General features: G+C 50.9%; 1 protein-coding gene and 1 long non-coding RNA gene across 15 annotated transcripts in view; one reads left to right on the forward strand and one right to left on the reverse strand.

Moving 5' to 3' along the window:
- PCNT (pericentrin) overlaps positions 1–24,470 on the forward strand; it is a 120,864-nt gene that overhangs the window by 75,163 nt on the left and 21,231 nt on the right. For 7 of the 14 annotated variants that reach the window (XM_078358656.1, XM_078358659.1, XM_035283166.3 and 4 more), the window contains 5 exons: positions 12,891–13,745; positions 14,788–14,961; positions 17,542–18,246; positions 19,617–19,716; positions 22,100–22,254. In XM_078358656.1, the coding sequence (XP_078214782.1) occupies positions 12,891–13,745; positions 14,788–14,961; positions 17,542–18,246; positions 19,617–19,716; positions 22,100–22,254 (1,989 nt within the window). The remainder of the gene's footprint in view (positions 1–12,890; positions 13,746–14,787; positions 14,962–17,541; positions 18,247–19,616; positions 19,717–22,099; positions 22,255–24,470) is intronic. The other 7 variants (XM_078358658.1, XM_078358657.1, XM_078358661.1 and 4 more) reach the window with 1 other exon arrangement.
- LOC118149936 (uncharacterized) lies at positions 12,813–18,282 on the reverse strand. The gene is made up of 3 exons (XR_004737710.3): positions 18,166–18,282; positions 17,536–17,857; positions 12,813–12,944 (listed from the first exon to the last, which is right to left on the reverse strand). It is a non-coding gene; the product is annotated as an uncharacterized LOC118149936 (long non-coding RNA).

The raw sequence follows: 24,470 nt of genomic DNA on the forward strand, positions 1-24,470 counted from the left end.
TAGTAATGTATCACATATATTATTTAATATATCACATACATTATTGGATTTCATTTGCTAATAATTTGTTAGTGGTGTTTCTGTGTTCATGAGGGCATGTTGGTCTGTAATTTTCTTTTTTGGCAATATTTCATAAGGCTTTGGTATGAAGGTTATGCTAGTCTCATAAAATAGATTAGGAATTTTTCACTTCCTCTCTTTTCTGAAAAAGGTTATTTCACATAGATGTGATTTCTTCTTTGTATGTTTTCATAGCATCAACAATGAAGCCATTTGGAGTTTGTATATCTAGAGAGATTTACGATAGTTAATCCATTTTCTTTTCTTTTTTATTTTGAGACGGTGTCTCTCTGTTGCCAGGCTGGAGTGCAGTGGTGCAATCTCGGCCCACTGCAACCTCCACCTCCCGGGTTCAAGCGATTCTCTTGCCTCAACCTCCCAAGTAGCTGGGACCACAGGTGCCCACCACCATGCCTAGCTAATTTTTTAGTAGAATCAGGGTTTTAGCATGTTAGCCAGGATGGTCTCAATCTCTTGACCTTGTGATCCACCCGCCTCGGTCTCCCAAAGTGCTGGGATTACAGGTATGAGCCACGGTGCCTGGCCAGTGAATTTATTTTCTTTAACAGGCAGGGGTGTTAGGATTTCTGTTTCATGTTGTATTCTATTTTGTGTTGTGATAAGTTGTATCTTTCAAGCAATTTGTGCATGTCATCAAAATTGTCAGATTTCATTGCACAAAGTTTATAATTTCTCATTTTTAACTGTTTACCTTATTAACCATTTCTTTACTTGCCATTGAATATCTGCCAGTTCTATATTGATGGCCCTTTTTTCGTTCCTGATATTAGGGAATTTGTGTTTTCTCTTTTTTTCTTGAGTCTCTCTCTAGCTGGAGTTTATCAGTATTGTGGACGTTCGCAGATAGTCAGCTTTTGGCTTTGTTAGTTTTCTCTCTTTATTTCTTGGATTTCTCCTCTTATTTTCATAATTGACTTTCTCCTGTTTACCTTGGGTTCATTTTCTCTTCTTTTTCTAGGTTTTTTTTTTTTAGGTAAAATCTTAGGTCATTGATTATAGATACTTATTTTTTAGTATAACAATTTAAGTTTTTTGTTATTTAACTTTATACATGGTAAAATTAATTTTTTGGTGTACAGTTTTATACATTTTGAAAAAAGGATTTAGTCCTGTAATAATCACCGCGATCCCATCACTCAGAAAGTTTTCGTTGTGCTGTTTCATTTATTTTTTTAATTGCATGTTAGGTTTTGGGGTACATGTGAAGAACATGCAAGATTGTTACATAGGTACACACATGGCAGTGTGATTTGCTCCTTCCTCCCCTTCACCTATATCTGGCATTGCTCCCCATGCCAGATATAGGTGAACCTAAGAAGGTTCTCTCCCCAAATCCCTGCCCCCCCCGCTGTCCCTCCCCCGTTTCCCCCCAACAGACCCCAGTGTGTGGTGCTCCCCTCCCTGTGTCCATGTGTTCTCATTGTTCAGCACCCGCCTATGAGTGAGAACATGCGGTGTTTGATTTTCTGTTCTTGTGTCAGTTTGCTGAGAATGATGGTTTCCAGGTTCATCCATGTCCCTACGAAGGACACTAACTCATCGTTTTTGATGGCCCTTGTGCTGTTTCTTTTGGCCACCCATCTACAACTTCCAGCCTCTGGCACCCCATGGCCCTCTCCTCAGGCCTGTTTTCCTTTCTCGGAGTTCTGACTCCAGTTGGGGGATGGAAACACACTTGAGACTGACGCCTGCTGTTGCCGCGTTTGTCCTTTAGTTGCTGAGTAGTGCTGTTTGGATGGACCACAGTTTGCTGATCCATATACCCGCTGAGGGGTGTTTGGATTTTTTCTAGGTTCTGGCAGTGATGAATCCAGTTGCCGTAAACTTTCGTGTAGTGGTCTGTCCTGGGTATGTCCTAGCGTTCCGGTAGATGTGTAGTGGTCTGTCCTGGCTATGTCCTAGCGTTCCGGTAGATGTGTAGTGGTCTGTCCTGGGTATGTCCTAGCGTTCCCGTAAATGTGTAGTGGTCTGTCCTGGCTATGTCCTAGCGTTCCGGTACATGTGTAGTGGTCTGTCCTGGCTATGTCCTAGCGTTCCGGTACATGTGTAGTGGTCTGTCCTGGCTATGTCCTAGCATTCCCGTAGATGTGTAGTGGTCTGTCCTGGCTATGTCCTAGCGTTCCGGTACATGTGTAGTGGTCTGTCCTGGCTATGTCCTAGCGTTCCGGTACATGTGTAGTGGTCTGTCCTGGGTATGTCCTAGCGTTCCCGTAAATGTGTAGTGGTCTGTCCTGGCTATGTCCTAGCGTTCCGGTACATGTGTAGTGGTCTGTCCTGGCTATGTCCTAGCGTTCCGGTACATGTGTAGTGGTCTGTCCTGGCTATGTCCTAGCATTCCCGTAGATGTGTAGTGGTCTGTCCTGGCTATGTCCTAGCGTTCCGGTACATGTGTAGTGGTCTGTCCTGGCTATGTCCTAGCGTTCCCGTAGATGTGTAGTGGTCTGTCCTGGGTATGTCCTAGCGTTCCCGTAAATGTGTAGTGGTCTGTCCTGGCTATGTCCTAGCGTTCCGGTACATGTGTAGTGGTCTGTCCTGGCTATGTCCTAGCGTTCCCGTAGATGTGTAGTGGTCTGTCCTGGCTATGTCCTAGCGTTCCGGTACATGTGTAGTGGTCTGTCCTGGGTATGTCCTAGCGTTCCGGTAGATGTGTAGTGGTCTGTCCTGGCTATGTCCTAGCGTTCCGGTAGATGTGTAGTGGTCTGTCCTGGGTATGTCCTAGCGTTCCCGTAGATGTGTAGTGGTCTGTCCTGGCTATGTCCTAGCGTTCCGGTACATGTGTAGTGGTCTGTCCTGGCTATGTCCTAGCATTCCCGTAGATGTGTAGTGGTCTGTCCTGGCTATGTCCTAGCGTTCCGGTAGATGTGTAGTGGTCTGTCCTGGGTATGTCCTAGCGTTCCGGTAGATGTGTAGTGGTCTGTCCTGGCTATGTCCTAGCGTTCCGGTAGATGTGTAGTGGTCTGTCCTGGCTATGTCCTAGCGTTCCGGTAGATGTGTAGTGGTCTGTCCTGGGTATGTCCTAGCGTTCCGGTAGATGTGTAGTGGTCTGTCCTGGGTATGTCCTAGCGTTCCGGTACATGTGTAGTGGTCTGTCCTGGGTATGTCCTAGCGTTCCGGTACATGTGTAGTGGTCTGTCCTGGCTATGTCCTAGCGTTCCGGTACATGTGTAGTGGTCTGTCCTGGCTATGTCCTAGCGTTCCGGTAGATGTGTAGTGGTCTGTCCTGGGTATGTCCTAGCGTTCCGGTAGATGTGTAGTGGTCTGTCCTGGCTATGTCCTAGCGTTCCGGTACATGTGTAGTGGTCTGTCCTGGGTATGTCCTAGCGTTCCGGTACATGTGTAGTGGTCTGTCCTGGGTATGTCCTAGCGTTCCGGTAGATGTGTAGTGGTCTGTCCTGGCTATGTCCTAGCGTTCCCGTAGATGTGTAGTGGTCTGTCCTGGCTATGTCCTAGCGTTCCTGTAGATGTGTAGTGGTCTGTCCTGGGTATGTCCTAGCGTTCCGGTACATGTGTAGTGGTCTGTCCTGGCTATGTCCTAGCGTTCCCGTAGATGTGTAGTGGTCTGTCCTGGGTATTTCCTAGCGTTCCCGTAGATGTGTAGTGGTCTGTCCTGGGTATGTCCTAGCGTTCCCGTAGATGTGTAGTGGTCTGTCCTGGGTATGTCCTAGCGTTCCCGTAGATGTGTAGTGGTCTGTCCTGGCTATGTCCTAGCGTTCCGGTAGATGTGTAGTGGTCTGTCCTGGCTATGTCCTAGCGTTCCGGTACATGTGTAGTGGTCTGTCCTGGCTATGTCCTAGCGTTCCGGTAGATGTGTAGTGGTCTGTCCTGGCTATGTCCTAGCGTTCCGGTAGATGTGTAGTGGTCTGTCCTGGCTATGTCCTAGCGTTCCGGTAGATGTGTAGTGGTCTGTCCTGGCTATGTCCTAGCGTTCCGGTAGATGTGTAGTGGTCTGTCCTGGGTATGTCCTAGCGTTCCCGTAGATGTGTAGTGGTCTGTCCTGGCTATGTCCTAGCGTTCCGGTACATGTGTAGTGGTCTGTCCTGGCTATGTCCTAGCGTTCCCGTAGATGTGTAGTGGTCTGTCCTGGCTATGTCCTAGCGTTCCGGTACATGTGTAGTGGTCTGTCCTGGGTATGTCCTAGCGTTCCGGTAGATGTGTAGTGGTCTGTCCTGGCTATGTCCTAGCGTTCCGGTAGATGTGTAGTGGTCTATCCTGGCTATGTCCTAGCGTTCCCATAGATGTGTAGTGGTCTGTCCTGGCTATGTCCTAGCGTTCCGGTAGATGTGTAGTGGTCTGTCCTGGGTATGTCCTAGCGTTCCGGTAGATGTGTAGTGGTCTGTCCTGGCTATGTCCTAGCGTTCCCATAGATGTGTAGTGGTCTGTCCTGGCTATGTCCTAGCGTTCCCGTAGATGTGTAGTGGTCTGTCCTGGGTATGTCCTAGCGTTCCCGTAGATGTGTAGTGGTCTGTCCTGGGTATGTCCTAGCGTTCCGGTACATGTGTAGTGGTCTGTCCTGGCTATGTCCTAGCGTTTCGATAGATGTGTAGTGGTCTGTCCTGGGTATGTCCTAGCGTTCCCGTAGATGTGTAGTGGTCTGTCCTGGCTATGTCCTAGCGTTCCGGTAGATGTGTAGTGGTCTGTCCTGGCTATGTCCTAGCGTTCCGGTAGATGTGTAGTGCTCTGTCCTGGCTATGTCCTAGCGTTCCGGTAGATGTGTAGTGGTCTGTCCTGGGTATGTCCTAGCGTTCCGGTACATGTGTAGTGGTCTGTCCTGGCTATGTCCTAGCGTTCCGGTAGATGTGTAGTGCTCTGTCCTGGCTATGTCCTAGCGTTCCGGTAGATGTGTAGTGGTCTGTCCTGGCTATGTCCTAGCGTTCCCGTAGATGTGTAGTGGTCTGTCCTGGGTATGTCCTAGCGTTCCGGTAGACGTGTAGTGGTCTGTCCTGGCTATGTCCTAGCGTTCCGGTACATGTGTAGTGGTCTGTCCTGGCTATGTCCTAGCGTTCCGGTAGATGTGTAGTGGTCTGTCTTGGCTATGTCCTAGCGTTCCGGTAGATGTGTAGTGGTCTGTCCTGGCTATGTCCTAGCGTTCCCGTAGATGTGTAGTGGTCTGTCCTGGCTATGTCCTAGCGTTCCGGTAGATGTGTAGTGGTCTGTCCTGGCTATGTCCTAGCGTTCCGGTAGATGGGTAGTGGTCTGTCCTGGCTATGTCCTAGCGTTCCGGTAGATGTGTAGTGGTCTGTCCTGGCTATGTCCTAGCGTTCCCGTAGATGTGTAGTGGTCTGTCCTGGCTATGTCCTAGCATTCCGGTAGATGTGTAGTGGTCTGTCCTGGCTATGTCCTAGCGTTCTGGTAGATGTGTAGTGGTCTGTCCTGGCTATGTCCTAGCGTTCCCGTAGATGTGTAGTGGTCTGTCCTGGCTATGTCCTAGCGTTCCGGTACATGTGTAGTGGTCTGTCCTGGGTATGTCCTAGCGTTCCGGTAGATGTGTAGTGGTCTGTCCTGGCTATGTCCTAGCGTTCCCGTAGATGTGTAGTGGTCTGTCCTGGCTATGTCCTAGCGTTCCGGTACATGTGTAGTGGTCTGTCCTGGGTATGTCCTAGCGTTCCGGTAGATGTGTAGTGGTCTGTCCTGGCTATGTCCTAGCGTTCCGGTAGATGTGTAGTGGTCTGTCCTGGCTATGTCCTAGCGTTCCCGTAGATGTGTAGTGGTCTGTCCTGGGTATGTCCTAGCGTTCCGGTAGATGTGTAGTGGTCTGTCCTGGCTATGTCCTAGCATTCCGGTAGATGTGTAGTGGTCTGTCCTGGCTATGTCCTAGCGTTCCCGTAGATGTGTAGTGGTCTGTCCTGGGTATGTCCTAGCGTTCCGGTAGATGTGTAGTGGTCTGTCCTGGCTATGTCCTAGCGTTCCGGTAGATGTGTAGTGGTCTGTCCTGGGTATGTCCTAGCATTCCGGTAGATGTGTAGTGGTCTGTCCTGGCTATGTCCTAGCGTTCCGGTAGATGTGTAGTGGTCTGTCCTGGCTATGTCCTAGCGTTCCGGTAGATGTGTAGTGGTCTGTCCTGGCTATGTCCTAGCGTTCCGGGTGTCTTGAACGACTGATGATCTTGCATATCTTTTGCTATGCTTATTTGCCATCCGTATTGTAGGGAAATATTTGCTCAAGTCTTTTGCAGAGTTTTAAAAAGTTGAATTTTTTGGTTTCTTATTGTTGAGTTTTGGGAATTATTTGTATCTTTTGAACACTGTTTTTTGGATACATGATTTGCAAATATTTTCTCCCAATGCATGGCTGGTCTTTTCATTCCCTTAACAGTATGTTTTGCAGAGCAAAACTTTTTGGTTTTGGTGAGGTCTGCTTTATAAAATAATTTCTTTTTAATGGATTACTTTCTTTTCTTCTTCCTTTCCTTTCTTTCCTTTATTTTCTTTCTTTCGTCTCTCTCTGTTGCCTAGGCTGGAGTTCTGGAGTTCAGTGGTGTGATCTTGGGTCACTGCAACTTCTGCCTCCCAGGTTCAAGTGATTCTCCTGCCTCAACCTCCAGAGTAGCTGAGATTACAGGCGCCTGCCACAACACCTAGCTAATATTTTATTTTTAGTAGAGATGTTTGTCAGTCTGGTCTCCAACTCCTGACTGTCAGGTGATCAGCCTGCCTTGGTCTTCCAAAGTGCTGGGATTACGGGTGTGAGCCACTGCACCTGGCCAGATTATACTTTCAAAGTTCTATCTGAGAGCTCTTTTCCTAGCCCAATTTTTCTCTTAGAAATTTCATGGTTTTACTTTGCATTCAAGTCTCTGATAATGCTTTTTGCTTTTTTTTTTTTTGAGACGGAATTTCCCTGTTGTTACCCTGGCTGGAGTACAGTGGCGCAATCTCGGCTCACCGCAACCTCCGCCTCCTAGGTTCAGGCAATTCTCCTGCCTCAGCCTTTTTTTTTTTTGAGACAGGATCGTGTTCTGTCGTCTAGGCTGGAGTGCAGTGGTGTGATCTTGGCTCACTGCAATGTCCACCTCAGGGGTTTAAGCGATTCTCCTGCCTCAGCCTCCTGAAGCTGGGACCACAGATTCCTGCCACCACGCCCAGCTAATTTTTGTGTTTTTACTAAAGACCAGGTTTCACCATGTTGACCAGGCTGGTCTTGAACTCCTGAGCTCAAGTGTTCTACCTGCCTCAGCCTTCCAAAGTGCTGGGATTGTAGGCATAAGCCACCACATCCGGCCTCAGTTCACTGATTTTAGGTTTTAGTGTTTTAATTTAGAGCTACCTCCGTGTGCTGGCTCCAGTATTTTAACGTAATATTTGCATTGTGATTATGACTGTTTTTAGCGCACACCCCTTGATTCCAGTGTATTTAGTGCATTTAGTGAATGAGAAAAAGCTGCCTACAGTCTGAATTGTCCTTAAAATTCCTTTGCTTGCCTGTAGAGTGCAGAGACACAGGTCAGTGCACACAGGGAGGTATGCAAGATGGAGCGGAGCGTGCAGCGGGTACTCCTGGCCCTGCAGCTGGAAGGCTGCTTCTGCTAAACTCATGATGTCGTGCATCTGTGGCAGATGCATAGGAATGCATAGCTGGCAACATCAGAGCCAAAGCCACAGGTCCATCAGGTTCCTTTGTTTTTTTCTGTAGGCCAGATTTGCATTTGAGCCCAGAGTAATTGTGAGGTAGTTCCAGAGAAACCCAGAGTTTTATGAAACCCTCAGTCTTTTTGAAGAACATATTAGTCTGCTCTAGGGTCCAGCCCTACAGGGTCCTGTGAGCCCCTCTTTACCGGTGTAGAGATAAGAAACTGTGGAAATAAAGACACAAGATACCAAGATCAAGAGAAAGAGAGTTTGGGCTCAGGGGTCCACTGCCAACCAAAGCATGGAGTCCAGCAGTGGCCCCGAGGGCCTGGACACGCTGCCTCTTACTGAGTAGAAGACGGGGCAGGGTGAGTCTTCCCCAGTCACATGTCTAAGGAGGCAGTGGGTGGGGGCTAGGGCTTTCAAGTAGCCGCTAAGGAACAAGGGGCCCAGAGCTTGCAAGTAGCTGAAGCGGGGGAAAGAAATGCATTAGCACTTTACATTCTGCTTGTCAGAGGCTTCCAGAATGATGCTACTGCTTGCTGATAAAAGAGGAACCAGGTGCAGAAGTAGGGAGTGAAAGGAGACACAGATTGTGACCACTATAGCATAGCACCAGGTAGAGACAGTTAAGCCCCCGGGTAACTGCAGGTTGGGCTGACTTGATATCAGTCTTTCCACAAGAGTGTGGGGGGAGTGGAGTGTTCCCTGACTCCTCTGAGAAAGAAGATGTCTCCTTCCATGGTTTGCTAAGCAGCAGGTGCTTTCCCAGCACTACTGCTGCCGCAGAGCCCAAGGCGCCTTCTCGCAGCCCTTACACGAGCGTGGCAGAGGGCTAATGCTCTTGCCTTAAGAGTCGCTTTTCACATGTTTCTTCAGTTCCAAGCTGCTTTCCCTGAAGTTCCTTAGTTATAAAAAAGAATATATGAAACATGAATGCTTTCCCTAGGCTAAATATTTGATTATAATGCTTATTTCTGTTGTAAATCTCTTCTGTGCCGTGTTTTAAACTGGGGCTGGCTGAGGCCTCTGACCCTTGCTTCAGCACTTGCGCAGGCTCCCACCCACATCTCCCCTCTTAAGGAGGATTGCCATGGCCATCATTGCTTGTTGTTGGCTTCAGTGTCTCGCTGGGTTTCTCAAACACATCTGCAGACTAGGAGTGAACAGCACAGACAGACAAGCATTAGCACAGCCAGAGAGAAAATGGAACCTCCAGAAGACTTAACCCACTTAATAGAGTTAAGACCAGACAAACCCTTTACTGTTTCTGTAAAAATCCCAGAACCAGGAACCACATTAGATGTGATGTGCATGAGAGAGAGGCTTCAAAAATTTGTTTTTTTAGTTTGGAAATGTCCGAGGTTAGATTATCATGCCAGGCTTTTAAATGCCTTTTGACCCATTCCTAGTTATGCTGAGTTTCATTATAAGCATAAGGCGTTAGGTAGTAGAGGAAAGTACTCCAGTCACCTTGTAGCTGCATACGATGCTCAGGATTCATCACTGTGTCTCCCAACCAAATCACGCTCTGGCGGAGATCATTAATTTGATTTGCCAACTTTTGATCAATTTGGGCCTGAGAGTTCCACAGTCTAGTGGAATTCTTTTGCCGGTTTCAACATAATGAGCAGTCTGGACAGAATTGTGAATTGTAATACCTGCAGTAGCTGCTGAGGCAGTGACAGCAGTTGGTCCCAAAATTACAGCTATTAAGGTGAATATAAATCTTATAGTTCTCCTAAGTATCCCCTGTAAAACTTCATCCAGAACATGGATGAGAGGGGAGCCTTCCCATGGATGTTGTAATGAAACTGGGATCCATATACCCAAGGAGAACGTGTTTTGGGAATCAGAGGTACTGTCAATACAAGTCAACAGTTTATATTGATCACGTTCAATGGTTGGACTGTTGGGGTGATAATTATTTGTCCAACCAATAGCATATAAGGTGGTTTAACACAGCTTCTTACAGGAACTACCTTTTCAGATAGCAAGTTAATTTTGTGGGTTGTAATTCCAGCCCTAGCATTAAGGGCTTTTTGATAAGGAGTATTCCAGAATCTGATTTCAGTAATAGCAGCAGCCATTTCCATAATTCCAGATGCTCTGGGATAACAGAAGGGTAGCTCATCTTTGGTCGGGAGAAACACTGCCTTTACCCACTTGAATGGATAAGGAGACAGCCACTCCCTCCTTCTGAATGACTGCCATCCCCCTCAGCATAATCCAGCAAATAATTATATTTAGAACACTGGGCATTTTGGCCAGTACAGTTGGGCCAGTAATATCTTTTTGGGGCCCAATCAATAATAACTCTGGTTTTAGCTTTTTATAAAAGCACTGCTTTGGGGGCATTGCAGTTTTTCCATTGAATGCCATTAAATTTAAAAGGCCCTTCAGTATCCCTTTTCGGGCAGTGTAACAGGCCTTTGGTTTTATTATTTTCAGTAGTGATGGGAACTGTGTAAGCCTGCTGGGAGTTAAGTCTGGAGATCATGGCCTGAAAGGAATTGCTGCTAAACACATCGTGTACTTGACAGGAGGTGTTACTTGCAGATGGCACCGTCCACATCCAATTTTGGTTAGCAAACTTTAAGCACCCAGGAGCATTTCCTGTACACAGTGGTTGAAATTTATACCCAATAGACAAATGAAAGATCATTCCTTCTTCTTCTGGTTAAGCAGGGAATCTGTTATTAGGGGCTGGCATGAAGGCACTGTTATTAGAATAGACCTCCACCGAGGAGTCCAGCCACGAAATAGGTCGAATTAGCTGGGGAAAAGGACCACGAGCCGAGTATACTTAACGCCCGTGACCACCCATAAAAGCGGCTAAGATAAGATTATGAGTAGTTCTTGGAATTCCTTTCTCCTGCAAAAATTTTTCTACCTAGTCAGACATGGTCTTAATTTGACCCCACGAGGGTAGTCTGGAATTTGTAGTATTAGGAATCAGAGGGTGAGGCGGTGATGAGATGGTCAGATTCTGAAGTCTGCGTGTTGGAGGGGCGACTTGCTTCCGGAGAGTCTTTGGGCTTGGGGCCAGGACACAGTTAAGGCACCCAGACAGGACCCTGATTCTCTGAGATGTTGATAGGAGGATTAACTCCCTGGTTTCTACGGACATGCTCCTGAACAGCATCGACCCACCAGTCTCTAAACTGCAGATACTGAGATTGTGTTCAGACCGCTTTGCCGAGACAGTCCCAATCACATGGTACCAGACGTTTATCCTCTGCCAAAGCTTTTAGAGTGGAGTGGACAAAAAGAATTAGTGCCACATTGTTTGACTGCTTCTTTAAGATCTTTAAGAAATTTGAAAGAAAAGCTTTTCAAATTTGCCACACACAACTGAAGCTGGCCTGGATTGAGAGGATCTGGCTGGACAGTAGTCTGTAGGGCAGGAATACCAGGAGCAGCAGTACAGCGGCAGCAGGCTGCCGAGGCGCAGGCATCAGCGCCCCAGCTTTAGGTTGTGTGTCCTGAGGCGTGGCAATACTATTGGCTTGTTGAGCAAGAGCGGCAGCTGGATTAATGCCAGGGGGTGCAGGGACTGGAGTGGCAGGCATAGGGGGCTGTAAAACTACTGGAAGGTGCCGTGCCTCAGAATCACCATGTTCACGGGCTTGAGGAATCACTCTCGTAAGTGGCCTATCATCCTCGCCAATGTATGTGACATGTTGTTTTTGGGAGTGAACCGCAGTTGTGGCCAGACCAGAAACAGAAGGGAAATTGGGACGATGAGAGGAAAGGTTGAGAGCCTGCAAGCCGTGGCTGCCCGCGGTGCAGGTCCTTCCAGGGCCCGTGGAGTAGGCTGCCACACGGCTGCCCGCGGTGCAGGTCCTTCCAGGGCCCGTGGAGTAGGCTGCCACACGGCTGCCCGCGGTGCAGGTCCTTCCAGGGCCCGTGGAGTAGGCTGCCATGTGGCTACCCGGTGCAGGTCCTTCCAGGGCCCGTGGAGTAGGCTGCCATGTGGCTACCCGGTGCAGGTCCTTCCAGGGCCCGTGGAGTAGGCTGCCATGTGGCTGCCCGCGGTGCAGGTCCTTCCAGGGCCCGTGGAGTAGGCTGCCATGCGGCTGCCCGCGGTGCAGGTCCTTCCAGGGCCCGTGGAGTAGGATGCCATGTGGCTACCCGCGGTGCAGGTCCTTCCAGGGCCCGTGGACCAGGCTGTGAACCAGCTACCTGCAGTGCAGGTCTTTCCAGGGCCTGAACACTGGCTGACCGATGGACTGCAGAGCAGGCTTCCGAGGAGCCTGATGCATGGAAAGAAGAGGCAGGACAGACTTGAGAGCCTGACAGCCTGGCTGAACAGGGATAGGGTTGAGAGCCTCATTACTGGGCTGATTAGGTGGATGATTGGGAGCCCTACAGCAAGGCTGAGAGAGAAGAAGGTTCAGGCCACGACGGTGGTTGCATTGAGGATATAGCTGAGCTTTGCCAGCGAATAGTTTGTAATTCACGCATTAAATCATCACAAGCAGTCACAGACGGAGTGGAAGGCTCAGGAGTAGGTGGAGGAACCAATGTAAAGTCTGTACCAACCTCCCGTTTCAGAGATGGCTGCCTCTGGCTTCGTAGTATCCTCTGCAGAGAGGGCGTCAGGAACCTCCTGCAGGCTCTAACAGATTGTTTTAAAGTTGTTAGAACACAAATGGGTTAGAATTTTTCTATTTTTTTGTCGTTGCCAGTAATGTTATCTCAAGAAAATAGAGTTCCGAGCTGTATTGACATAGATCTCAATCCTGATTTTGCACTTACTATTTTTGTGGGTTTAGAAAGATGTTTAATATCTTAGTTTCAATTTTCATCCCTTTAAAGTGGAAACAATCATATTTCCTTACAGTGGCTGAGGATTATGTTTGCATCACAAGTAAACGAACTTTGATGTTAGAATGACACCTAAAATCTAAGGTTCCTTCGGGAAAGTTAAACAAAATGTTGTTTAAATATTAACAAAATCACATTTAAAGGATGGTGAAAGCCTCATTCTGTAGACGTCCTTGTAGGGAAAGTGGCCGCATTAGAGTTTCATCCCACAATCAGTCTGGAGCATGAGGTGGGCACCAGGGCCCCGTAGCAGCGAGGCGGAGGTGGTGAGTTCAGATGCTAACAGTTTGCGTCCGTGACTGCTTTGTTTCTCAAGCTGTGGCGTCTCCACTCCAGGAATGTAAAGTGTCCTGAACGAGGGATATTCTGAAGTGGTTACAGTTAATTTACCTCTGAATTGTGCTCTCTCTTCAGGTCACATATACCAGAAGCTCTGACATTGAGGAGCTGAAAGCCACGATTGAAAATCTGCACGAGAACCAAAAACGATTACAGAAGGAGAAAGCAGAAGAAATTGAACAGCTCCATGAAGTCATTGAGAAGCTGCAGCAGGAGCTGTCCCTCATGGGGCCCGTGCTGCACGAAGTCAGCCACAGTCAGGCTGGCAGTCTGCAGAGCGAGCTGCTCTGCTCCCAGGCTGGGGGCCCTAGTGGGCAGGCGCTGCAGGGCAAGCTTGAGGCCGCGCTCGAAGCCAAGGAGACTGTGAGCCGGCTGCTGGCTGAGCAGGAGCATGGGCACAGCCAGGCCCTGCAGGCCCTGCAGCAGCGCCTCCAGGATGCAGAGGAGGCTGCGGAGCGGCAGCTGGCTGAGCTGGAGCGCAGTGCAGCCCTCAGGGAGGCTGAGGTCCAAGGCATGGCCTCCAGGATCCAGGAGTTTGAAGCAGCCCTGAGAGCGAAGGAAGTGGTGATTGCCGAGAGAGATTTAGAAATCCACGCTCTGAACCAGCGGAAGGCGGCCCACTCTGCTGAGCTGGAGGCTGTATTGTCAGCCTTGGGCCGCCTCCGCCGCGCCCTGGAGCAGCAGCCCCTGACAGCCCTGGCGGAGCCCCCTGAACTGCAGCATCTCCGAGCACAGTGCGCCCGCCTCGGCCGCCAGCTGCAGGTACTGCACCAGCGGTTCCTGAGGTGCCGGGTGGAGCTGGACAAGCGGCAGGCCTGCGGCGCTGCAGCTCACACCAGGGTGCCTGGGGTGCACCCACAGCCTTGCGCGGACAGCGACGAAGAGGCCGCCCATGATGCTGCTTTGGAGCCAGCTGTCCCCAACCCTTGGGTAGGCCCCCCTGCGGGCCATGCAGGGTTTTTTTTTTAAACTCTTACTCCTTTTCTGCTTTAATTTTAATGACTTCTCTCTGTGCTGGACTCTGGGCGGTTGGCACTGGGTGGTTATGTCCTTTCATGACATAGCAGAGAAAGGAACCTGAAGCTCAGGCCAGCCTGGGCCGATTCAGGGTCAGTACGCAGTGAAGCTGGGTGGAGGCTTTCACTGTTTTGTACCATTTTAAGCTTATTGTTTTAAGTTTTTTAAAATAATTCTTTCTGCAGGGCGTGGTGGCTCATGCCTGTAACCTCAGCACTTTGGGAGGCTGAGGCTGCAGGTGGGTCACGAGGTTAGGAGTTTAAGACCAGCCTGGCCAACATGGTGAAACACCATCTCTACTAAGAATACAAAAATTAGCTAGGCGCAATGGCAGGCACCTGTAATCGCAGCTGCTTGGGAGGCTGAGACAGGAGAATTAATTGAACCTGGATGGCAGAGGTTGCAGTGAGCCGAGATCATGCCAATGCACTCCAGCCTGGGCAACAGAGTGAGACTCCGTCTCAAAAAAAAAAAGAAAAAACAATTCTTTCTTCAACGTGGTAGGGGCTGTCTAGTGAAAGGGGCTCACTGTGGGAGGCGGTCCTGCTTGAGTTCCCTGTCTGGTTTCTGATCAAATGGTTTACGGGTCGATAAGCACTGCTTGTGTGAGATATCATTGGAGCTGGAGGCCCTTTGAGCAGAGCCTTGGGGACATGCTGCCTACCACCCCGACACCTGCTGGGGTCTTTGTAGAATGGCTCCAGCTCTCAGATGCCCCAGTCAGCCTTGCTCTGTGGGGCCGCCCTGGGTTGGGGCAGCTTCTGCTGGGTCCTCAGCCCTGTGTCCATGTGGCTTGCTGGGATAAAGGTGCTCTGCTGCCGACAGTGCTGCCACCTCCCTCTGGCATTCCTGCTGGCTGCTGCACTGGCTCCCCGCTCCCAGCTCCAGGCCACCTAGGAACAGCCCCCACAATAGCCTCCTACACGCTCAGCTTTCCTCTGTCTTCTCTGTCAAGGGTGATCTGCAGCCCGTCCTGGTGATGATGAAGGACGCGCCTCTCTGCAAGCAAGAAGGTGTGATGTCGGTGCTCAGCATTTGCCAGAGGCAGCTGCAGTCGGAGCTGCTCTTGGTGAAAAATGAAATGCGCCTGAGTCTGGAGGATGGTGGCAAGGTGTGGGGACAAGGGGAGGTGTGTGGCTGACCTGGGAGAGGCTGGACATGCGGTGTCCAGGTGTGGGGAGGAGGGGAGGTGTGCGGGCCACCTGGGAGAGGCTGGACATGCGGTGTCCAGGTGTGGGGAGGAGGGGAGGTGTGCGGGCCACCTGGGAGAGGCTGGACATGCGGTGTCCAGGTGTGGGGAGGAGGGGAGGTGTGCGGGTGACCCGGGAGAGGCTGGACATGTGGTGTCCAGGTGTGGGGAGGAGGGGAGGTGTGCGGGCCACCTGGGAGAGGCTGGACATGCGGTGTCCAGGTGTGGGGAGGAGGGGAGGTGTGCGGGCCACCTGGGAGAGGCTGGACATGCGGTGTCCAGGTGTGGGGATGAGGGGAGGTGTGCGGGTGACCCGGGAGAGGCTGGACATGTGGTGTCTAGGTGTGGGGAGGAGGGGAGGTGTGTGGCTGACCTGGGAGAGGCTGGACACACGGTGTCCAGGTGTGGGGAGGAGGGGAGGTGTGCGGGCGACCGGGGAGAGGCTAGACATGCAGTGTTCAGGTGTGGGGAGGAGGGAAGGTGTGCGGGCCACCCGGGAGAGGCTGGACATGCGGTGTCTGGGTGTGGGGAGGAGGGGAGGTGTGCGGGTGACCCGGGAGAGGCTGGACATGTGGTGTCCAGGTGTGGGGAGGAGGGGAGGTGTGTGGGCCACCCAGGAGAGGCTGGACATGCGGTGTTCAGGTGTGGGGAGGAGGGGAGGTGTGTGGCTTACCTGGGAGAGGCTGGACATGCGGTGTCCAGGTGTGGGGAGGAGGGGAGGTGTGCGGGCGACCCGGAAGAGGCTGAGTGCAGAACATGTGAGTCCTGCCCTGGGCAGAGCCGGGCATTCTGCTGAGGTGAGGAGCACAGTCTGTGCCAGCAGTGACACGTTCTGATGAACTGTCCGTAACTGTCGTGAACTTTCCCACGTGCTTCATTTAAGCCACTTTCTAGAAACAGTGGGTTTTTTTCTTTTAATTGATAGAAATGGATTTAACTTGTTCCAGGGTTAGTCCTGGGGTTCTCGTTTCATGTGAGGACCACATTGCCCATGGGGCTCACCTCAGCTCAGGACTTTGATGGCCAGTATCAGTTTTACTTTAAAAGGCTTCAGATTTATTTTTTTAATCTGTTCATTTCACTCCATATTGTCACTTGAAAAAAGGCTGAGCTGCTTTTCCCCAGGGAAGGAGGTTGCACCTTGACAACCTCAAATCGTAGCAGGGTTGAGCTTTAGCGAGAAGAGCTGGTGTTGGTGCTTCTCCCACCCAGTGCTCCAGGGGCAGGTTTCCAGCACCCCCTCAGAAGCTCTTTCGAGGGGCTCCCCTCTCCTGAGGGTGCATCAGGTCCGGATGGCGCCTTTTTTTCTCTTTTTTTTTTGAGACAGGGTCTCGCTCTGTTGTCCAGGCTGGAGTGCAGTGGTGCGATCTCAGCTCACTACAGTCTCTGCCTCCTGGGTTCAAGTGATTCTCCAGCCTCAGCCTCCCAAGTAGCTGGGGTTACAGACAAATGCTACCATGCCGGCTAATTTTTTTGTAGTTTTAGTAAAAATGGGGTTTTACCATGTTAGCCAGACTGGTCTCAAACTCCTGACCTCAGATGATCTGCCCACCTGGGCCTCCCAAACTGCTGGGATTACAGGTGTGAGCCACCACGCCCGGCCAATGGCTCCTCCTCCAGTCCAAGGCCCAGCATAACCATCCTGGACACACAGCTGCCCACCCTGCTGTTCTTCCTCCCGCTGCTGCTATTGCTAAACATGCCCCAGCGACTGCAGGCTCTGAACCCCAGAGGCTCTAACACCAGAATTGCTGGGCGGATGTTTTGGGGTCTCAAGTGTGGTATGGGAGTATGCGTGGATCTAATGGCTGCTGAAGCCTGGGCTCTGCGAGCCCTTCGCAGCCCTGGTGAGTGTCCCGCACGGTGCTGGGACATTTCTTGCATCAGTCCAGGTGCTGCCTTTTCCTTGGCCCACACTGCATGCACTTCATTGGCATTTAGAGCCTGAAAGGGTCTGAATGCCACAGAAGTCAGGGAAGGATGGACCTAGGCTTGCAGTTCTGAGGAGAGCCGTGTACCTGGTTCGCGTGCTCATCACGTGCTCTCAGGAAATATGTCCTGTGTAGAGAGAGCCCTTCATGTCTCCTGTGGCAAACAGCCTTGGGGCCCTCATGATAGGAACATATCTTCGAATTCTTAAGCTCAGTCCTGCCTGAGCTGATTGCCAAAGTATTAGAAGTTACACACAAAGAAACTCCAGATTCATCACATAAACCACAATTTTGTGTTTTCAGTGTCCAAATATAGAACGTTACCATCCTTCTTCCATTATATGAAGGTTGTGTCCTTAATCATTGCAGAAATGGGTTATGATAGTTGCCTTTTAATAAAACAAAGAGATGTAAACCGTGGTTCTGTTTCTCATAGAATTAAATAAACTTGAAGTGTGCTGGGCTCACTGTGGAGCCTCACCCCTGAGTGCTCAGAAGTTCCCTCAATCCACTCATCAACACCAGACAGCCGAGTGCCACTTCCAGTGAGCCAGGTATTCCACCCATGCCTATTCTGTTTTACCTGCAGAGTCGGGAAAAGGCGCCGGAAGATTGTCAGCTGCCGAAGGTTGACCTCATAGCTCAGGTGAAACAACTCCAGGAAAAACTGAGCTGTTTGCTGGATTCCATGACTTTCCAGGACGTGGACGCTGCTGACAAGAAATCTCCACGGCCTGTGGCCTTGGCACACCTGCTGGAGAGCCGCTGGAGTGATGGTTCTCGTGATGGCGAAGAGCCAGACAGATCAGCCCCCGTCGATGTGTGTGATGCCAATAGAGCCAGAGAGGAGCTAACTGATGTCATAAAAGATCAGGATTCCTTGATACCAGATGAAGTGCCAGATTCTCCCAATCAAGAAAAATCAGAATGTCAGGATGGGCCCCATTCTTCACCCACCAGCCTGCTTGGTGTCCCCCACCACCGGAGCCATGCCATGGAGGCCAGGCCCCGGAAGGGCTCAGTCAGGATGTTGGACCTGTCTTCCTGGAGCTCCCCTGAGGTTCTCAGGAAGGACTGGACCTTGGAGCCCCAGCCCAGCCTCCTCCTGACGCCCCACTCAGGCGCCCTAAGCCTGTGTAGTGCTGACACCTCCCCGCGGGACAGGGCAGATGCCTCGCTGCTGCAGGCCCAGGGGCTGGGGCTGCTTTGTTACCCAAGCGTGTCTGTAGCAGCGCTGGCCCCGAAGTGGCCTGGGTCTCCGCCAGCTGACCTCCACGTGGAGAGGATGGCTGTGGTAGGTGCTTGCCCTGCGCCCAGGTCTGGTGTTCCTGGGGGGATTGTGGCCTGCCCAGTGTCACTGGCAGCTGCCATTGTGTGCTCACCGTCTGACAGCGCATGGCCTCACAGTCCTGTGTGGGGCCAGCTCTGCAGGACTGGTGTCATGGGAGCATTTAGATTATTTTAGTTGTTAAGGTATTTTTTAAATACCTGAGATGCATTTGCCTACCTCAGACTTACCCTGGGCATGCTTCTCCACTGACGCTGACTGCAGCAGGCACAGCCACAGACACATCTCCTGCGTGATGGGCATAGGGTTCTTTGTCCGGAATGTTTTCTGAGATTTATTTTTAGGAATGCTTCCAATTTTTTTTGTTCGTTTGTTTTGTTTTGTTTTCGAGACAGTCTTGCTCTGTCGCCCAGGCTGGAGTGCAGTGGCGCCATCTCCGCTCACTGCAACCTCCGCCTCCTGGATTCAAGTAATTCTCCTGTCTCAGCCTCCTGAGTAGCTGGGATTACAGACGCACCCCACCACACCTGGCTAATTTTTGTATTTTTAATAGAGACAGTGTTTCACCATGTTGGCCAGGCTGGTCTTGAACTCCTGACCTCAGGTGATCCACCCGCCTCTGCCTCCCAAAGTGCTGAGATTACAGGCATAAGCCACCGTGCCCACCAGGAATGCATCATATTTTTAACAGGTTTCACATATGCTGATTAATATTAATAATTTGTGAGTTCGATCATATTATTTCTAACATCATTTTGGGATTTTGTCTATCTTAAGATAAAATAAAACATTGTGTACAGCTGGGCTTACTCTTGCAATCCCAGCACTCTGGGAGGCCAAGGTGGGAGGATTGCTTGAGCCCAGGAGTTTGAAACCAGCCTGGGTAACATGGTGAGACCCCATTTCTACAAAAAACACAAAAAAATCAGCTGAGTGTGCTGGCGCCACCCATGGTCCCAGCTCCTCAGGAGGCTGCGGCAGGAGGATCACTTGACCTGGGGAGGTTGAGGATGCATTGAGCCGAGATCCAACCACTGCACTCTAGCCTGGGTGACAGAGTGAGACCCTGCCTCAAAAAATAATTTGCAGATATATATGATCTGAAACATTCTCTATCATTTCATGGAAAACAATTTAAATCTGAAATACTTGCTATTGGCTGCTTTAACATATTTCTGAAGAGCTGTGGGTGAATCTTCCAAATTATCAGAAGCATTTGACCTCCATGCGTTCACCAGTTTTGAGTTGTTTCGTTTGGGGTCTGTGTGGGAAGATGGTAAATTCAGGCCTTAGAAAGTTTTCAACTGGCAATTATATAACTATGACGTAATTACTCATTATTTTATGACCATTCAAAAGTCTCCTTATCTGAACAGGAAAAAGATGTGGAAGATTTTATAACATCCTTTGATTCTCAAGAAACGTTAAGTTCATCTCCTCCTGGAATAGAAGGAAAGACCAGTGGAAGTGAGAAAAGTGAGTTGGTGATCTTTCTTTCATAGTTTTTTATTTCAGTGGTTTCATAGCACAGAATAGTCAAAGAATCCTGTGTCCTTCACCCAGTTCTGCATCTGCCCTGCACTGACCTCCACCCCGGCTCTGCCCTCTGTCAGGTGTGAGCTTGGGGCCTCTTGACTCCTGAAAATGCCTGTGCCTTTCACACAGCCAAGGTTGCCAGCTTGGGCCGCACTCCACCCTGGAATATTCACCCTGACCCAAGGCTGGCATCTGAGTTATAGCTGCAGACCTTGCTCAGATCTCACTGATTGTCCCTGTAACGTCCTTTAGGGAGAAGATACCCAAGGTCACAGGCAGTGTTCAGGTGTCTTTGGCGGGATGGAGACTGGGGTGGTGCACCCTGCGTCTCCAGGCTCTGCTACCTTGCCTGCCTGCCCTGCCTTCCCTCCCCTTGGGGTGGATGTCCCTTTCTCTGCTGTGGGTCCCGGGGCAGAGGCACTGCTGATGGTGTGGTGTGTCCTTGCAATGGCTTGTGGGGGCTGCGTCTCCTGGGCTTCCTCGTGGCAGGAGGTGTGTACGGTTGACCTGGCGGTTGTTGGTAGGTTGGCTGGGTTGGAAGTCACATTCTTTCGGGGATCGCGTGCCTGTCCACTGCCTCCTGGCCTGCGCGTTCCAGTGGCGCTTGAGCGTGGAGGGGCCCTGTGCAGTCAGGGTGGGGCGCACCCCTCGACTCGGACTTCTTCGTTCTTCCTTTCTTGGATCACATCTGTGGTTTCCTCTCTTCTTTCTGTAATTCCTGTTATTCAAATATATTGGACCTCCAGGATTCTCTAATTTTTCCCCCCATTTCTGCTTTTTCTTTTTGTTCTCATTTCTAAGAGGTTTTCTTTAGAAGTTTATTTTTCAACATTTGTGCTAAGTATTTTGCTTCTGCTCTCGTGCTTTACGTTTCTGAGTTCCTGCCCCAGCTGTTCATGTCTCCTATAGCTTCATCCCCTTGCTTTTCTCTTTTGGGTGGAGGGTTGTTCTTGAGTCTGTTTTTGGCACAGACAGGTGAGGGATCCCTGTACCTGGAGGAAGGTGTTGGGTCCTGAGGTGAAGCTTGGCTCATGCTGATGGCACAGGGTCCCGTGGGACAGTGGGAATGTGGTCGTGGAGCTCTGACCATCCACTGGCGGCACCTGCTGGCTTCCATTTCCTCAGGATGGAGAGGGCCAGGATCCCATGTCACTGGGTGGCAGTGCCTGTAGCAGTCACATCCCAGTGTTCCTGGTACATGCTGTGGGATCGTGGCACAGGGAAATGCCGGAGCCCTTCACCCTCAGGGATTTCTCAAATACCTGCTGCATTCGATGATTTTGCCACAGAATTATTCGTCATGATCTTTCGCTGAGATACTCAAGGCAGAAGTGGGACTTGGCGACATGATGAGGCACAAAGACTTGCGGGCGGTGTGGGGTGGCCAGTGGCACTGCGGGCGGGCAGGCAGCGACCCAGCACCCTGCACCCTCGAGCTGTGCCTGAGGCCTTCAGGCTGTTCTCTCAGCACTTGCTGCCACTCACAGAATTTGCGCTTTGTTGCTTCGTGTTGTGAAGGACGTGCGGTCGTATCTCTGAGGAGGTTGTGGTCGTCCCCGAGGCTGTCCTCTGCGTCATTGGCCTCTGCTCCTCCCTAGCATGCTCTTTGCTCACCAGGCTGTGCTGGGGCATTCCCAGGTGCCTGAGTGCCACAGCCTCCTCTCCCCAGGAGCCTTGTCCACACAGAGGGCCTGTCTTGCTGGTGTCCTTGTCCTCCTCTCAGAAGGTCCAGCACCATTTTTCCAGGGTCTCTGACACAATCCTGCCTCAGTTTCCAAAGTTTCCCCCCTCCTGGTGGGCAGGTGGAGCTGCAGCTCTCCAGGATGGACCAGGGCCTTTTGCATTGGGAGGTTTTGAACTCTCCGCCTTGAGAACCCACACCCACCAGACGCAGGAGCAGCACCGTAGGCACCCCACGGCAGGCACGGTCAGCGTCTGTTGAGCAGGCATCGGACACCTGTCCACTGCTACCTTTGCTCCATGGCTGGCATGGAAGGTGCAGGCCCCGCATGTACTCCTGCTCTTGGGGGCTTGCCAAAGCCATCTGGGTTTTGTGGAGTCTTTGGGCGCTACGTCTGGAAAAGTGAGCAGAGGCCCCCTAAGGCTGGCACTTGAATCAGGGATGCTGCAAAGTTGCGTTTTCTTACTTGTGTGGCATTCTCACCTGGGTTATGCTTTTATGAAGGTATTTTTGGGGCCCATCTGTGTTCACTTCACGGTGTGGTTATCGCTGGGGCTGTGGGCCGATCGCCCCTGCCCTTGCCTCTGCGGCGGAACCCCGTAGAGAGCTGCAACTGGGACCCTGACGGCGTGGTGTTTTTAGGTGATGGCTCAGGTTTTGGAGCAAGACTGAGGCCAGGGTCCGGAGGCCTTGAGGCTCACACTGCTGGTCCTGTGACCCCTGCTCCCATCTCTGGAAGGTTTCAGCCACTGCCGGAAGCCATGAAGGAGAAGGAAGTCCATCCGAAGCACATGAAGGTAGGGCTGGTGGGGATGCAGCCTCTGGGGCATCTCCTGAGCCCGGTGTCTGCCTCTCCAGGGAGAGCCTCTGAGCGCCTGCAGTTTAATGACTCACATGAGACAGGACTAGTCTCAGCCCAGCCCCCACAGTGGCCCCGGAAGCCGCCCACCCAGCTCTGCCCTGGCCCTGTGGGTGGCTCCTCCCATCCTGGCAGGGTGGGTCCTATGTGCCCATGGGCAGGTGGTGGTGCTCCAAGCTGCAGAGCCAGCCTGTGCCTCCTCCCCGCTGTGCCCTGCTTCTCAAGAAACTGAGGCTTCAGACGTCTCGGTCCTCTAGGACTGAGCCAGATTCTCTCCAGAGGGTGGGACAGAAGCCACTCATCCTCCTCTGAGTCAACTTTGAAGGCAGAATTTAGTGGAACTTTTCATAGGCTTTCTTTTCTCACCCAGGTTAGTGATCATTTTATTGTAAAACCATTGACAAAAACTTGGCTAAACAAGTGAGCGATGGAATCATGCCATTGCAGTGTCTTACTGGCAGTAAACGGATTCCCAAGCAGTTTTCATGTCAGTGAAACCCATTCTGAAATTGCACAGGAAGTCCTCACTTAGCATTGCCGCTGGGTTCTTGGAAGCTGACCTTGTGCGAAGGACAGCTCTGTGCTGCTGGCGCAGGTCCAGTTGTCTCAGTGGTCCTCAGGTTGCCTTTGTTACACGCGTTTCACTTAAAGTCGGTTTCCAAGAACCCATCCATGATGATAAGTGAGGGCTGCTGCATTCAGAATAAAACTTGTTGGACTTTTGCCTGGGCGTGCTCACTCGTACCTGGAATCCCAGCACTTTGGGAGGCCGAGTCGGGAGGATCACTTGAGCCCAGTTCAAGACCAGCCTGGGCAATGTAGTAAGACCCCATCTCTGTCAGACCTGAATCAATTAAACCTCTTTTCTTAATTAAAAAAAAACAAAAACGCAACTTATTTAACTTACTTTACCTTTTCAAACATGGAAATGGGACAGATTGATTTTTTTAAAATCTGTTTTTTATTTCTTCTTTGCATTTTTTTGTTTGTTTTGAGACAGGATCTTACTCTGTCGGACCAGTCACAGCTGACTGCCACCTCTGCCTCTTGGGCTCAAACAATCCTCTCACCTCAGCTTCCCAAGTAGCTGGGATAACAGGTGTGCACCACCACACCCGGCGAATTTTTTTTTTAATGGAGTCTCGCTCTGTTGCCCAGGCTTGAGTGTAGTAGCACAGTCTCAGCTCACTGTAACCCCCACTTCCTGGGTTCAAGCGATTCTCCTGCCTTAGCATCCGGAGTAGCTAGGACTATAGGCATGTGCCACCACGCCCGGCTGTGTTTTGTATTTTTAGCAGAGACAGGGTTTTACCATGTTGGCCAGCCTGGTCTCAAACTCCTGACCGCAGGTGATGCATTTGCCTTGGCCTCCCAAAGTGGTAGGATTACAGGTGTGAACCATGGCACCCAGCCCGCCCAGCTAATTTTTGTATTTTCTATAGCGTTGGAGTGTTGCCATGTTACCCAGACTGGTCTTGAGCTCCTGAGCTCGAGTGATCTGCTCACCTCAGCCTCCCACGGTGCTGGGATTACAATGTGAGCCGCTGCACCCGGCCTCAAATTTTTATACAATACGTTTGATTATTGTAAAAATTCCTTACAATAATTTTAACCATGTGGCCCAAAAAAGTATTAACACAAAAGGAGTAGAAACCAAATTGCATACTATGTTTGATTTAAAGACAGTTAAACAACTGGAAACAGTTTTACTTTAAGCACAATGCATGTGGCATAAGGAGGAAGCAAACCCTGGGAGGGTGTAGGGTATGTGCCACAGCTGAGGAGGCTAGGACCCCTCCACAGGCGTGGGCAGCAGAGCAGCGAGGACCCCCTCCACAGGCGTGGAGAGCAGAACAGCCTGGTCCTGAGCGTGGAGGCCCTGGCAGGGTGTAGGATATGTGCCACAGCTGAGGAGGTGAGGACCCCTCCACAGGCGTGGGCAGCAGAGCAGCCTGGTCCTGAGTGTGGAGGCTGTGGAACCTTCGCAGCCCCAGCGATTGTGTCTGTGGGACCCCCCCCAGGTAGCCCCACAGGCCACGCTGCAAGGTACCCACTGGGCTCGGTCCTACTTCCTGGCCTCATGGAAACCCAGCTACGGGGGCCCCACATCACCTGATGGGACCCCACTTCCCGGCCTCATGGGAGCCCAGCTGC

Source organism: Callithrix jacchus, chromosome 21 (assembly GCF_049354715.1).
Source record: "Callithrix jacchus isolate 240 chromosome 21, calJac240_pri, whole genome shotgun sequence".
Taxonomy (NCBI): Eukaryota; Metazoa; Chordata; class Mammalia; order Primates; family Cebidae; genus Callithrix; species Callithrix jacchus.